General features: G+C 42.6%; 3 protein-coding genes across 3 annotated transcripts in view; all 3 read right to left on the reverse strand.

The window, feature by feature from the left end:
• Nucleotides 1–6,420: 6,420 nt before the first annotated feature.
• LOC124653092 lies at nucleotides 6,421–7,274 on the reverse strand. The gene is made up of 2 exons (XM_047192145.1): nucleotides 7,248–7,274; nucleotides 6,421–6,663 (listed from the first exon to the last, which is right to left on the reverse strand). The coding sequence occupies exons 1-2, from the start codon at nucleotides 7,272–7,274 to the stop codon at nucleotides 6,421–6,423; spliced, it is 270 nt and encodes an 89-aa protein (XP_047048101.1).
• A 698-nt stretch (nucleotides 7,275–7,972) lies between these two features.
• Nucleotides 7,973–11,158, reverse strand: LOC124653091 (3-dehydroquinate synthase, chloroplastic). Its single transcript, XM_047192144.1, has 7 exons — nucleotides 11,071–11,158; nucleotides 10,809–10,976; nucleotides 10,496–10,722; nucleotides 9,489–9,612; nucleotides 8,662–8,724; nucleotides 8,422–8,565; nucleotides 7,973–8,340 (listed from the first exon to the last, which is right to left on the reverse strand). Exons 1-7 carry the CDS (start codon nucleotides 11,071–11,073, stop codon nucleotides 8,209–8,211), a joined length of 861 nt encoding a protein of 286 aa, XP_047048100.1. The 5' UTR covers nucleotides 11,074–11,158; the 3' UTR covers nucleotides 7,973–8,208.
• A 1,020-nt stretch (nucleotides 11,159–12,178) lies between these two features.
• The window catches only part of LOC124655889 (probable DNA replication complex GINS protein PSF3), a 3,903-nt gene continuing 1,362 nt past the window's right edge, over nucleotides 12,179–14,719 (reverse strand). Inside the window, exons 5-6 of the mRNA XM_047194717.1 lie at nucleotides 12,527–12,666; nucleotides 12,179–12,421 (exon numbers count right to left, since the gene is read on the reverse strand). Of these exons, the coding sequence (XP_047050673.1) occupies nucleotides 12,291–12,421; nucleotides 12,527–12,666 (271 nt within the window). The 3' untranslated portion in view covers nucleotides 12,179–12,290. The remainder of the gene's footprint in view (nucleotides 12,422–12,526; nucleotides 12,667–14,719) is intronic.

Below are 14,719 nucleotides of genomic sequence, written 5' to 3' on the forward strand. Positions count from 1 at the left end.
CTTTTGATTGTTGTTGAAATGGGGGGTCACCTTTAGCCTTCTTGTTTCTTTGATACACCATTTACGCTTCATTGCCTAATACCTGAGATTGTACTTATAAACGTATTAGGTCAAATACTTAAGCACGGTGTCATCGTTACCAAAATAATGGATAAGGGTGAAATACCCTTACACTCGTAATTGATCGGTTTAGGGACAAAAATTGGGTTGTACCAAATTTCTTCAACTAATAAGTTTATTTCTTTTAATTCCCGTTGCAACGCACGGGCAAATGTCCTAGTTAATAGCTTAATCTCAAATACCCAGTGAAGATCGGGGATCTATCCTGCCCCACCGACTTCATAGCATCCACCACCTTCGAGCAATCAGTCTCAATAATAATTGGCAACTCGGTTCTTAGTAGAGCTAGCTCTAAGCCCTCCACACATGCGCGGAGTTCCGCTTCAAAAGGTGAATCACAATACAGCCAAGAACCTGCATGAGGTGAAGACGAGGAAACCTTGGTCATCACGTAGAGCCATGCCAATACCAACCGATCTATCTTCACATCCATCGATAATAAGTTTCACCAGCCCAGCGGTGACCTAGACCAGGGTATGTCTGGGCCCTTTTTTGCATCACATGGAGCAGGCGGAGGACCAACAACAAGCAGGGGTTGCTTGCCCTTAATCAATGACTCAGTAGAGGTATCTTTGAAATTCCGAATCAGGTTCATATAATTAGATAAGAATCTCTTAGAGCTTTCGATCGAAGGAAGGGGTTTATCATGCATCACCTCATTCCGAATGAACCATGCACACCATGCCACCAGCAGTGTCGCATCAACCAACTGATTTGGTACTTGTGTAAGCAAGGAACGGAATCAGTGTTAGGAAGGTTGTTGAAGATCGGAATTTGCCGGCAGGTTCCAGATTGTTCTCATATCATCCCACAATGCGCGTGCATGGGGGAAACTATATAGAGCATGAGCAACATCCTCAAACGCTGCACCGCAAATATTACAGTGTCTAGTAACCCGCATATTGCGGTACAGTTTGTTTTCCTCTGTAGCTAGAACATTTGATGCAGCCTTCCACGCAAAAACCTTCACCTTTGGTGGTACAGAGGCCCGCCATATTCTTGCCCAGCATGGATCCGCTTGGGCACTTGAATCCGCAATGGCACACTGGTCAGGGTGGAATGCAAGACCCAACTTGTATGCACTGCGTACCGAAAAGACACCTGATGACTCCGGTTGCCATGCGAGCATGCCCTCACCAAGGGGGCGAGACGGTTTAATCTTGGGGATTGAATCCGCATCAATTGGCAAAAATAAACTACAGACCAAATCCACTTTCCAGTTGCCATCATCATCACTCAATTGAGAAACCTTGCGGTAGCGTCGATTACCCCTTGGGGTCAGGGCTTTGAAGTATGATATCCTAGGGATCCAGCTATCCCTCCATGTCCTGATACTACGCCCATTACCAACTCGCCATATTAGTCCTTTTTAGTAGCTCCAAACCATATGATATAGCTGTCCAAGTTGACGAAGGATTCCCGGTAAAGGCCGGGTCAACCAAATCACCATTAGGATAATATCATGCTTTAAGCACCCGTGCACACAAGCTATCCGGAAAAGCTAATTATCGCCAAGCTTGACGGGCAAGGAGAGCTTGATTAAATATCATCATGTCTTTGAAGCCCAAACTGCCATAGGTTTTTCTCTATTCAATTTCGCCCAACTATCCTAGTGAGTTCTTCTCTTCCCACGTTCAGCGCCCCACCAATAATTCTGAATGAGCCTCGTCAAATCATCACAAACCGATAATGGTAGCTTGAACACACCCATAACATATATAGGTATAGCCTGTGCAATAGCCTTAATAAGAATCTCTCTTGCACTCTGTGCAAGCAAACTGTCACCCCATTCTATAAGGCGCTTACTCAATTAGATTGTAGATTCTCAAATTTTCCTTTATTCATACGGCCATCTGGAGTAGGAAGGCCAAGATACTTAGCCTCAAAATGCACTTGATCCACCTGCAGGATAGTCCGAATTCTCTCTTGTGTACCATGGGGGCAAGAGCCACTAAAGAGGATAGAACATTTAATGGGGTTTATCAACTGTCCAGTACATGTAGAAAAGGTGCAATTATGTTCTTAACACAGGTTGCTTCCTCATCCGTGGCTCTTTTTCTTTTGAAATGGAAGCTTATAGCCCCAGCCTCTGCATCTAGAAGATGCACACGACCGTTTTATTAAAGCATAGTTGTAGAGTATCAAACATCCAAGAACTGATATTACACCTCGCTCACGGGTCAATCAAAGTGGCAGTAAAAATCAGCCAAAGAAATAGAGATGAAACCAAAAGAAGTCTAATTGCCGTCTTCAATGCGTCTAGATTGCAACCAGCCACCCTGGCTGAAGATAGCCCGCACGGCCGCCATCAAACGATTGCATCCGGTATCCAAAGGTTCCCGCTGCTCCACAGGGAGGAGGTATGACCATAGGTGAATCAATGAAGCCGCCCTGTGAATAACCTGTAAGAAGTTTGGATTAGCACACCTATTAAAAACGACCTCATTCCGACAATTCCAAATTGTCCAAACTAAAGCACAAACCCCAATGCGGATTCGTTCCTTTGTTTTTTTATCAATCCCATTTAACCAATTACCAAACAAATTAGTTATATTCATGGGTGGAGGTATATTAAAAGTAAAATGCACTACTCTCCAAACTAAACGGGAAAAATGGCAAGCAATGAAAAGGTGATCTATTGTTTCTCTTTGACCACAAAAGACACAATCAGTACACCCATTCCATCTTTGTTTTGCCAGGTTATCTTTTGTTAGAATCACCTTGTTGTAAAGGAACCACATAAAGATCCTAATCTTGAGTGGTACCTTCATCTTTCACAAGTATTTTTTTCAAGAAAACAGTATGTCCATTCAAATAATCAGCATACAAAGGTTTAACTGAGAAAATACTAGTGGAAGAGAGTTTCCATACAAAACTATCTGGTTCATTTTTTAAATGGACAGCCATCAACCGTCGCACTAAAGAGATCCAAGCATCCCATCTATCTCCAGTTAACATCCTATTAAATCTTATATTTAGTGGTACATTACCGAGGACGTCGGCGACTAAGACATTTTTAGTTGTGGCCGCATTATATAAACTAGCATATTGGATATTCAGGGGCGTGTCACCTAACCAGGTGTCTTCCCAAAACCTGGTTTTTATACCGTCTCCTACAGTAAAGGAACCCCTCTTAAAACATCATCTTTAGCCTTCATAATCCCCTTCCAAATGGGGGAATCTGTAGGCTTAGACTGAACTTGAGACAAAGATTTACTCCCAAGATACTTGTTTATCAACAACTCTTGCCAAACTCCTTCCTCTGTCAGCATTTTGAATAACCATTTGCTAAGTAAACATCTGTTCTTAATATCAAGCACCTCAATGCCAAGACCCCCCTGGTCTTTAAGTCTACAAACAATGTTCCATTTAGTTAGTCTATATTTCTTCTTTTGTCCATCACTTTGCCAGAAAAATCTAGACCTATAAAAATCAAGTCTTTTCCTTACCCCCTTAGGTATTTCAAAGAATGAGAGTAGCATTGGTAGACTAGACAAGATCGAGTTTATTAGAACGAGCCTATCCCCATATGATAGCAATTTGCCCACCCATGCAGCAAGCTTTCACTCAAAACGATCTTCTATCGGCTTCCATTCCTTATTTCTAAGTTTCCGAAAATGAATAGGAATTCCGAGATATTTGAAAGGAAGTGAGCCAATCTCACATCCAAAAATACTCCTATACTCGTCTTCTTCATCTTTGGCCTTGCCAAAACAAAAAAGTTCACTCTTATGAAAGTTTATTTTCAAACCAAATAGTTGTTCAAAAAGAGAAAGAATTAATTTCATGTTTACAGCTTTTGCCAAATCATGCTCCATAAACAAAATGGTATCATCTGCATATTGTAGAATCGATATACCCCCATCCACCAAATGAGGAACTAAACTACCAACTTGCCCATCCTCCTTTGCTCTTGCAATGAGAATAACAAGCATATATGCGACGATGTTAAAAAGAATAGGTGAAAGTGGATCTCCTTGTCTAAGGCCCTTTAGTGTTTGGAAATAATTTCCAATATCATCATTGACTTTAATTCCGACACTACCTCCCTGAATGAAGCGTGCTATCCAATGACACCACTCAGGTGGGAACCCTTTCATTCTAAGAGCTTGTTGTAAGAAGGACCATTTCATCTTATCGTAAGCCTTTTCAAAATCAATTTTGAAGAGAACCCCATCCATCTTCTTCCTATGCAGCTCATGGATGGTCTCATGTAAAACAACAACCCCTTCTAGGATGTTTCTACCAGGGATAAAAGAAGATTGAGTTGGACGAACAACCTTATGTGCAATAACTGTTGCACGATTGGTACCAACCTTTGTGAAAACTTTAAAGCTGACATTTAGTAGACAAATTGGGCGATATTGTTCTATTCTGCTCGCATCCTCTTTCTTGGGCAAGAGAGTAACGAGGCTGAAGAAGTATCATCAGCAAATAATAAATAAGAAATACCGGGAGCCCTGCGACACACCTTTAGAGGAGTAATTCTATGCCGATCAACTTCATTTTTCAGCAACGTAGATAGACCATCCGCAACAAAAAGGAAGAGGACAGGGGAAAGGGGATCCCCTTGCATGAGTCCTCGAGAAGGAGAGAATGCTTCCAACAAGGTTCAATTAAATTTAACAGAGCATTTCACCGTGGTAACGCAAGCCATAATCCACTGTACCCAACGGTGAGAGAAACCCATCTTATGCATTGTACTCTCCAAATATTGCCAATCAACTCTATCATAAGCTTTTGATAAATCAAGCTTATAAGAATAATATGAGGAACTAACTGATGTACTGTGCTCCATATAGTGCATACATTCAAAGGCCAGTAGGGCGTTGTCTGTGATCATCCTTTCTGGCACAAACGCACTCTGGTTCTCCGATATGATATTCCCAAGGATAGGTCGCAGCCTATTAACGAGTCATTTGGAAACAACTTTGTACAGCATGTTGCACAAACCAATAGGCCGGTAGTCCTTGAGTTCGAGAGGATTTTTAATTTTTGGAATTAACACAATCGAAGTGTCATTGACTCCTCCTGGCATATGTCCTGTAACAAAGAAAAGCAAGACAGCCTCTATAATCTCTTTTTTCAACAAATCCCAACAGGGGCAACGACCAACAGGGGCAACGACGGCTCAGCCAGGCTAGGCAAAACCAACAGGGGCAACGACGGCTGAATCATTTATTTATTTTTACCGGGACTACCACGCCAACCTGAACAATTTTATTGCCAAAAACTGGGGTCAAATCCATTACTACAAGTTTTTACTTTTTAGAGGACAGCGGGGAGGGGGGTGAGAAAAGACCAGCAAGCTCAAGGAGGCTGAAGCATTTCATGTCTTGGCACTGCAAGCCCGCAAAAGGAAAAAAAAAACAGCACCACAAATTCCCCAAGGTAGTTGGAATGCAGAGCTGTAGGCCAGGTAAATCGACCGAACTCGAGATCAAACACTGGCATTGCAACAACTCTGAAGTCTGAACTCATGTCATGAAACACCGATGACTTGATAGGTTCATGTTCAGGTAAAAAGAAAACTAACTCTTATCGAGAATTTTGATAGGTTTATTCAGATAACGGCTTGGTTTCTCTTCACTTAATTGGCAGTGATATTTACAGTGTGGTGGTGCAGTGCCTCCACGTTATCTCTATGAGTTTGGTGGTATGTTGGTCTCGAGTTCGGTCGATTTGGCGATCGGTGGGAGGCTGTGTGTCACTTGTATTTGATTTTGTCTCGCTTTTCTCTAATAATAAATCGGATAGCTCTTTCTTCTATATAAACAGAAGTTCTGACTCAATAATAACAAATCAACCAGCCAACAACATCAATGCATGAATTTCTGCAATTTTTCATCGCCTGTGAGCTTATAACAGTCAAGTTTCATGGCTCAACTGAATGTTCCCCCCCCAAGTTACCTGCTTTTCGGCCTTTTTCTCACAAAAAATGGTAACATTGATAATACGAGGAGTTACTGGTACATTTTGTTCAGAAACAAACGAACGAACAAACAAAATATGAACATCCATAGTAAGAACAAGATCCTTATAACTTCCCAAGAAAGATCATATATGAAATTTCAGTAGACACAACAAAGCCAGTATATGAAAGAAACCACAAGACAGCAGCTCCAAACATGGAACCGGGATGCTTATTCATAGGCATAGGTTGAAACCAAGAAAGTCACCAACTCAACTCAAATGTATGGAGCAAGCTAGATGCATATGCATATGTTGGCGATGGATGGAGCAGAGAGAGAAGCCCGGGGTCTCCTTCCATGGACCACGACGATCCGACACTTGATCGATCTACTCGTGTTTCGGGTCGGTGGGCACGTTGTCGAGCGCCTGCATGTAGTCGCGGCGCTTGGAGAGCCAGAACCTGCGCACGCCGTGCTGCGAGTAGCGCTTCCCTTCGTCGTGGTTGTCCAGCACCCCGGCCGCCCTGTTCTGCTTCGTCACCCTCACCTCCGGGTTGGTGGTGATGTTGCGCACCAGCTGCATCGCGCAGATGCCCACCGCCACGCCGGTCGTCGCGAACAGCGGGTACACCTGGAATGTTTAATTTGTATCATGTCATCGGAGATCAACATGGTGAATTGTGATGTTCTTATTACTGCGCGCGGACAGATGCGCGAATGTAGAAAACTGTACTTTCAGCGGTTCATTTGCTGATACATTTTGGTCATGCGGCTTTTTGGCTATACCACAAAACTAAATGCCATACGCCAATGCAAGAACACATATATCATATATGGGTGTCAAGTAGCAAAGGATCCTCCCGTATATTGATCGATTTCAATAAGTTTTACACAAGTGAAACACATTATATGCTTGCAGAGATACAATTTTATCTGTAGTTAAAAAAAGTTGAGGGATCGCAATGGATCAGATAACTTGATCGCACCAAATAAACAAGAAGAAAAGTACTGTTCGAAGGAACAGACAGACAAATGGATACATTTTGATCATGTGCGTCTACGCTACGCCGACACCAAATCGATGAAGCAGTGTTTACAAATGTAGAGGGGGAAAAGTAATGATTCGAAGAAACAAGCAGAAGAAAATCAGCAAAAAACCAGCGCAGTGTGTTGCTGATGTAACTGGAAACGAAAGAATCAGATTGCATTGCGTACCTCAGGTCGGATCCATCGAGAAGCCATTTGAATCGATTTGATTTTTGTTACTGTTTCCTTTTCGGGAGAGAAGAGATCACGATGGATGGGAATGGAGAATGAGTGGTGAGTAACTGCCTTGTTTCCCTCAGAACCTGCAAATAGGAATACCTTTTCTTCCATCCTCCTATTTATATCCGCAGACAGTTGGAAACACTTTTTTTTTCATTCAATAACAAAAGTGTGAGAGTTTTTTTTTTTTTAGGTGACAAAAGTGTGAGAGTTGGAATGAAATTACACGTGCGGACAGGATCGGAGTAGACTGGGCAATAATGCCTGAAACCGTTTTAAGTATCAACGCTGCAGTCTTCCAGCAAGTAGCACGACACATTACCGATCCAAAAAAAGGTAAACGGAATACGTAGGCCAATATAAGCAAAGTACTGAACTAAACACTACTGTACTTTTTTATTTGACAAAGACTGAACTAAACACTACCTTTTCATACGACAAAGACAGAACTACACGGTACTATTCAAATAAGGCATGAATTATTTTCGTCTATTTATAACACATAATAATTCATCTGAATTGAACACTCTCACTGCAAGAATTCTGAATCTGAACTATGGCAGCATGTTAGCCCACAATGTGCCTTCAAAGAAACAGTATTTACACCGAACACATGTCACTAAAAAACTGAAAGACCTCGTGTACAGATTTATTATGATAACAGTGACTCAACGGAAACATTGAAGTGAAATTCTATTATTCAAAATGCTTGGTCATAATTGCTCAGGCATAATGCCGTACAAGACTACACAACCTGAACCAACCCCTTACCACATTCCATTATTTTCAACCAAAAAAATAAAATAAATAAAGATAGCATACAATGCACACACCCTCTCTCTTTCTGATATGATATTACAGCCTATTAGTATACAAAAGTCCTGACTCCTGAAGTTCCAACTGAGAAGGATCAGTTGTCGCAGAATGCACGAAGGGTTTCGTCCAGGGCTTTCCTGTCGTACTCGCCGGTGAAAACACACCCTCCCAGAGGTCCTTTCAGAAGGATGAGCCTCAGCAATCCATCCGCAACTTTCTTGTCGACCTGATGCGTCATGCAAGAAACTCAGCAAGACTGCTCTTCAATACTAAAAAAACAATCTGATGTCAGTATTAAGGTACTTACAGCCATGATGTTTCTGAACTTCTCCATTGTCATGCCTTTTGGCGGTGCAACGGGAAGCTTGGCTTTCTCTAGTATGTCAAATGTTCGTTTTTGTATGGACTCGTCTATCCAGCCCAAGCGGTAAGACATGTCGGCTGCCATAACCTATGGTAATGCCACCCCAGAAGCAGAAGAAGACAGTAAAGAAATGAGATGAAATCATGATTAAGAAGTGGCAATCAAATATTTAAGTGATCTTACTGTTCCAGCAGCGACAGCCTCCCCATGGAGCCATTCTCCATAGCCAAGACCTGTTTCTATAGCCTGGCAATTAAATTGAATGATCGGTGAGTAACAGGGATGCTTCACAAAACAGATGGTTGCTATCAAATTCCCATAAAAGTGGGTGAGGTTGCTTAGTTTCTTGTACAAGGGTGCCCAAATTGTTAACCAAGAGTCATGTAACCTTAGAATGATTCTAAAGCAATGGCGACAAGTCAACTCACAACTGGAGCCAGGTTGCTTAGTCTTCTCTATTTTCTCTTATATTTGCCAGGATGTGGAGATACAGACACCACATAGGATGGCACATCTTAAAAAATGAATTCAGGATTTCCGGTAACAAAAACACATACCCAGTTACCTAATGTAGCATATAGACAAAGGAGATACTGTGTAAAACTAGCATCAAGAAAATGTTCCATCAACACAACTTTGTTTCAGATGTTATTCACTAGTCCTATAACAAATTTTCTAAATGGAATGCTAATGATACATCAGCATGCACCTCACAAAGAAAATAATTACAGATCACAATGAGAAACATTTTGTGACTTGAAGCAAACACAAACATTTAGTGACTTGAAGCAAACAAATACAATTATTTGTTGTTTAATTTTCAGTTTTAACACACGATAAAAACAATACTACAGTAGTCCCTACAAAATGTTTCAACCAAGCAACAACAAAAACAAAACAAAACTTTCACTCCCTTGGCAACTCATCGAAGTATGTTTACATGGAACAGCATAATGTTAATACAGATTAACTTAACATGAAAAACAACAATGATCAGAGATTTTACGCACATGACCAAATGTATGACCCAGGTTTAGTGTTGCTCGAAGGCCACCTTCCCTCTCGTCCTGAGCAACAACTTCAGCTTTGTTTTCACATGATCTCTTTATAGCGTAGGTCAGGGCACTTGGTTCTCTACAAACATAAAATTAAAATCATGATATAATAACAGAAACATGTCAAATTACAGATTTATGATCAACACCAGGAGAAGGATATTTCACTTATTTAACAGATAAACGTGACCAGTGTGCTGTTAGAATAACTCACGTAGCAAACTCTAATAATGGAATGGTCATACGGCTCAATATGATTTCATCCATGGGAACAGGACAGCAAAGCTAGCCACGTGAAGTTAAAAATGACATGTACATCAATTATCAATTATAAATTAGCTTTAGCACATAGTATGATTTGCCTCTCTGTTCTCTCAAACTAAGCAGCGTTACATTACAGGTAATGCTGTTCAGAACATCAAAATTTTCCCAAAAGATTAAATTAAATCATGCTATTCATATGATTACTATATTTAAAAACTCGGCATCCCGACAAATGTCAGTATAGAACAGACCGTGTTTCAAACAACCAGGATGCTGGGAACTATATGATGCAAGGGGGCACTCGACTTCTACAGAAACGAAAAGAAAACATCCAGATCATAATCATATAGAAGATCACTACCAAAATGGCTTAACAAAAGCAATATTCAGGCCCTAAGGCTCATATAAACCATCAAAAGACAGTGCGGCAACATAGGGGCTCCAAATATTTCAAACGGGAAAGGGATGAGTAAACTTAACCAGTTATACTTATATGGACTAAAACTCCAAACAATATTATACTAAGAAGATTATTAGAATCCATAATCCCTACACCCTGACGATTAGCGCCCTGCAGCAACTACAACCACAGATCTAATGTAGTCACACATCTTTACCCTGATAATTATTAGATCAATGTAACATTTGATGGTGCTAACTGCTAAACGCTAATATCAATTTGAAAACCTTCCTCGTACCTCGCTAGTATTGCCGCCATATTCTTCTCTTGCCACTCAAAGAAGGGTGCGTCTCTTATGAGCCCATACTTCACCACCTCAGCAACGCCTGAAGCCAGCTCCCTGTCGGGCAATGTATTCAGCGTCTCAGTGTCTATGAGCACACACTGCGGCTGGTAGAATGCCCCAATCAAGTTCTTCCCCAGTGGATGGTTAATCCCAGTCTTCCCTCCAACGGACGAATCGACCTGAAGCAATTCATCCGGCCACATATTAGCACCAGACCATATGTCCTCGAACTCTAGACAGAAACTGAAATCAAGCTTAGGAGGACCTGGGCCATCAGAGTCGTGGGTATCTGTATGAAGTTGACGCCGCGGAGGAACGAGGCGGCCGCGTACCCGCACATGTCCCCGATGACGCCGCCGCCTAGCGCGACGAACGTGCACCTGCGGTCCAGCCGCGACTCGATCGCCTTGTCGAAGACCTTCATCAGCGTGTCCTGCAAGCCCAACCCATCTAGTTACGTTACATCGAAATGAAATGAAATGAAAACGCAAATTGAGCGCTGAATCCCTCCACACGCGCGCGCGCACCATGTCCTTGTACTTCTCGCCGTCAGGTAGGACGACGCTCTCGACGGACACGTTGGGGTTTTGGTAAGTGAGCGCCCAGGTCACCTTCTCCAGGTAGAGCGGCGCGACGGTGGTGTTGGTCACCACCAGCACCCTCTTCCCGATGACGTGCCTGCGCGCGCGGATTAGACATCAGGATCGCGGAATGACCACACGAAGAAACTAGTCTAGCAACCCTGCTGAATTGGAGTACCTCTGCAGCAGCTCGGGCTCGTCGAGTAGGCCGGGCCCGATGTAGATCGGGTAGCTCCGGTCGCCGAGGTCGACGTCGACCACGGTGGAGACCCTGGACACCGCCGGCGGCTGCATCGCGGGAGCGGCGCTGGCGACGACGGCGCGGCGGCTCCGGAGGGCCCTCGCGGGGGATGCGCGGAGGGTAGGGCGGGACGAGGAGGGGACGGAGGCGGCCGCGCGGGGGGAGATGGCCGCGCGGGAGGTGGAGACGGAGGCGGCGGCGGCGAGAAGGGAGGAGGCCGTGGCCGCCATGGGGTCGTCTGGCCGCGGAACGGGGACGGCGACGGCGACGGCGGCGGTGGTTGTGTGTACGGTAACTCCGGCGGGGAGGGGATTTGAGGCGGGGTGAAGTGGGGTAGGTGGGCGCGAAGAGTTTGGGGGAAGATCTGGACCGTTGGCTGTAGGGATTGGACGGCGGAGATGGATGGCTTGTTGGTGGGTGGGGCTGGCGCGGGCACGTGTGGGATGGTTGGTGGAGACGCCGGCTCGTAGGATTGCACGCCGTGGCGGCTTCGGGTCTCGCTGAAAGTGGGGCCGGTTGGTGAAAACCCCATTAAATTTGAACTAAGATGTACTACTCCTCTACTTTTAATCGGGGATGGTGAACTTCTTCGTGTTGAAAACGTGCTAGACACCTTCTTTGAGCTTATTTCCCCCTATTCTCTACTCCCTCCGTTCATAAAAAGATGTCAACAATTTGCTTAAATCGGCAACCCTAACTTGCTGCTTCATAGACAAGGTGCCGCTTTTTCCATACAAACAAACATCTTGGTAGTATTTCCTTACAAGTCATGGCCCGCCTCATGGGACTACAACATAAGATGACATAGACGTCTGACCTCGAACCTATATTTTGCCTTTCTTTTCATTTCTCACGTACCAGAACAATCAGTGTACATACATAACACCAGCTCCAGCACTTCATTCCTCCGCTAGCCACAGTTACTTCAGGATGTAGAGGACCCATCAGGAAGCTTTGTCTTCCTCTTCCTGCCAAGGATGGACGCCTTCTGCAGCCTCGCGCCTCCAACGCGCCATTTCTTGAAAGCGGTCATTGATTCCCTGGCGGAGTCGAACACTTCACGACAAAAGAAGATATCTCAAGTTCTTAACTCAAGCAATAGTAGTAAAATAAATGGATGTTGAGTAAGATAGTAGTGCAGCGGGAAGGAGTTTATTGTACCTCGAGCTTCTTCTTTTGTTAGTCGTGGGGTGAACTTGGGCACTGTCGTCGTGGAGGAGCTGTGCGATTTGCTCAGTATCTCCTTGTACCTGCTTACGAAGGCGTAGCGCAGGAACTGGCCAATGCTCTTGTCGCTCACCCTGTTGATGTAATCATGCAAGCAAATAAAACATTAAGGGATATGATTAGTTTTGACGTTTGTGAAATAAAGTACAACCTAAGTGAAAATTCATGATAACTGAATCAGGGATATGGCAAACTGTAGGATGACTACTGCTTCACCAAACTTTAAGGTAGACATCTGGACTACCTCTGACAGCCTTACAGACCTCTGAATTACTGGAGCATCCACTGTATACATGTGTCATATCTCAACGGAATGATTAAAAGACACTCAACTAAACTAAAAGTCAGTAATTGGCGCTCCACACGGATGTGCTTTGTTTTGAATTCTTATACGGAAACATGTTATTCAGTACTAGTCATAGTCCACAGCTGATAGGTTAAAAATTACAGAAAAAGAGATGGGCAAAAACATTTTTAGTGCAGTATTTGCATTATCCAGCTGTTATTGTGGATGGTAGTGAAGAAGAACAATGTCTTGTTCATTGGGTTAATGGACTTTTATTGCTCCATTGAAAAATATTGGCTTCAGTTCAGACACTTTCTGAACATCACTCAATAATAATATATAAGATGACCAGACATCACTACATAATAACTTGATGGTATATCTAATTTAAGCGTATGGAGTACCAACACAATAAAGAACGAAATTTCACACAGTTAGGAATTTAAGAAAATAGCAGTGACAACTGACTCTCTAAGAACATGTTCACATTGAATGCGGTAGGTTTGGCCAAATTAATCACCCACATATGGAAGCCAGGCATGCAGCCAACATGCAACTTGAGCAATTCAGCTTCCTTGGCCTGTTTTTAGAGAAATTCAGACCTCTAAGATGCACATTTGTACTGTAATTAACATACATCATATCTAATCTGTGGAATATTAAACATTTTTTCGGAAATCACCCGCACCATCTGGAAATACCCAAATCCCAGTTAGAATGACCAATACATGGTGAAGTGCTCCACATGTTTACATCATGTGGTACATGCAGCTACTAAACATCCGATAACTTCTTTTCTAGTGGCCACAAAAGTTGAAGGCAAAATCGCAAAAGAATTTAATGTCTGAATCCTTGAAGATACAGATTATGATGATTGCAGTACAGTGTGAAGAGTACGTCTTTGAAAAGGAAAAAACATCAAGCAGTCATAGATTTGGGGAGACTTAGCTATGGTTTATTCAGCTCATAGCATCATATGTGATCACGGAATCAATACATGTCAAAAGCAAATGTTGGCTTGGTGGAACCGAAGTCATTCTTCAGGTCTATGATTAAATTCTGTACAATGATAGTAGGGCCGTGGTAACAATAGCAGAATCAGGAGGGAACTATATCCAAAGCAACCATATAATATATTATTCCAGATCAAATGAACGGAAACGCATGCTCAATCAACAATTCCAAAAGGTTGTAATTCAAGTTAATGCTGTCATAACTAAACCTGACGCCTTAAAACTAATGCAAGAAGGCATGCCTGAATATTCCTTATCAATCATTTGTTGGGGTAGGGAAAAAGGAGCTTGTTGCTAAGTGTCAAACTAAAAGATGCTCAGACAATGCAACTAGACAAATCAGAAATCACTGGGTGGAAGTAAACCATTTGTATAAACCGCAATTTCAACTTATTTGATTAAACTGAGATCAGGACATGGCACTGAAAATGTGGTTAACAGCATGTGAAGTAGTCTGGACCTTCACTAAGGAAAACCATATGGTTGCATTTCTTTTCTATTTGCAAGCAGTCAATATACCTATTCAAACCATTCCCATAACATGACTGCATGTTCTCCAAAAGATTGTTGCTGCTCGAACTTACAGCAGTTTGTCCGGTTTTTAACTTCATATCATAATAATGAATTAACCTTTTTCATGGAGAAGGAAGCATTTTAAAAAAATGCAGAAAAAATAATGCATTTAAGTGTTGTATGCCAACAAAATTACCAGTTAAACAAAACAATAGTGTATGTAAGGATCATCAAAACTCAACACGGTAGTGGAGTAGTTATCTACTTCTAACAAAGATCATATAGAAACAATCTTGCATTTAAGCCATTCAGAAC

This window comes from Lolium rigidum, chromosome 5 (genome assembly GCF_022539505.1).
Source record: "Lolium rigidum isolate FL_2022 chromosome 5, APGP_CSIRO_Lrig_0.1, whole genome shotgun sequence".
Taxonomy (NCBI): domain Eukaryota; kingdom Viridiplantae; phylum Streptophyta; class Magnoliopsida; order Poales; family Poaceae; genus Lolium; species Lolium rigidum.

What these genes read in the sequence shown, in the direction of transcription:
- LOC124653092 (XM_047192145.1), bottom strand. Translation starts at nt 7,274, where the DNA reads ATGGCTTCTCGATGGATCCGACCTGAG. An exon ending in CTCGATGGATCCGACCTGAG is followed by an intron (nt 6,664 to 7,247) that starts GTACGCAATGCA and finishes TAAACATTCCAG; the next exon opens with GTGTACCCGCTGTTCGCGAC.
- LOC124653091 (XM_047192144.1), bottom strand. An exon ending in CCACGACTCTGATGGCCCAG is followed by an intron (nt 10,723 to 10,808) that starts GTCCTCCTAAGC and finishes GAATTGCTTCAG; the next exon opens with GTCGATTCGTCCGTTGGAGG. An exon ending in AGGCTGTCGCTGCTGGAACA is followed by an intron (nt 8,566 to 8,661) that starts GTAAGATCACTT and finishes GCATTACCATAG; the next exon opens with GTTATGGCAGCCGACATGTC.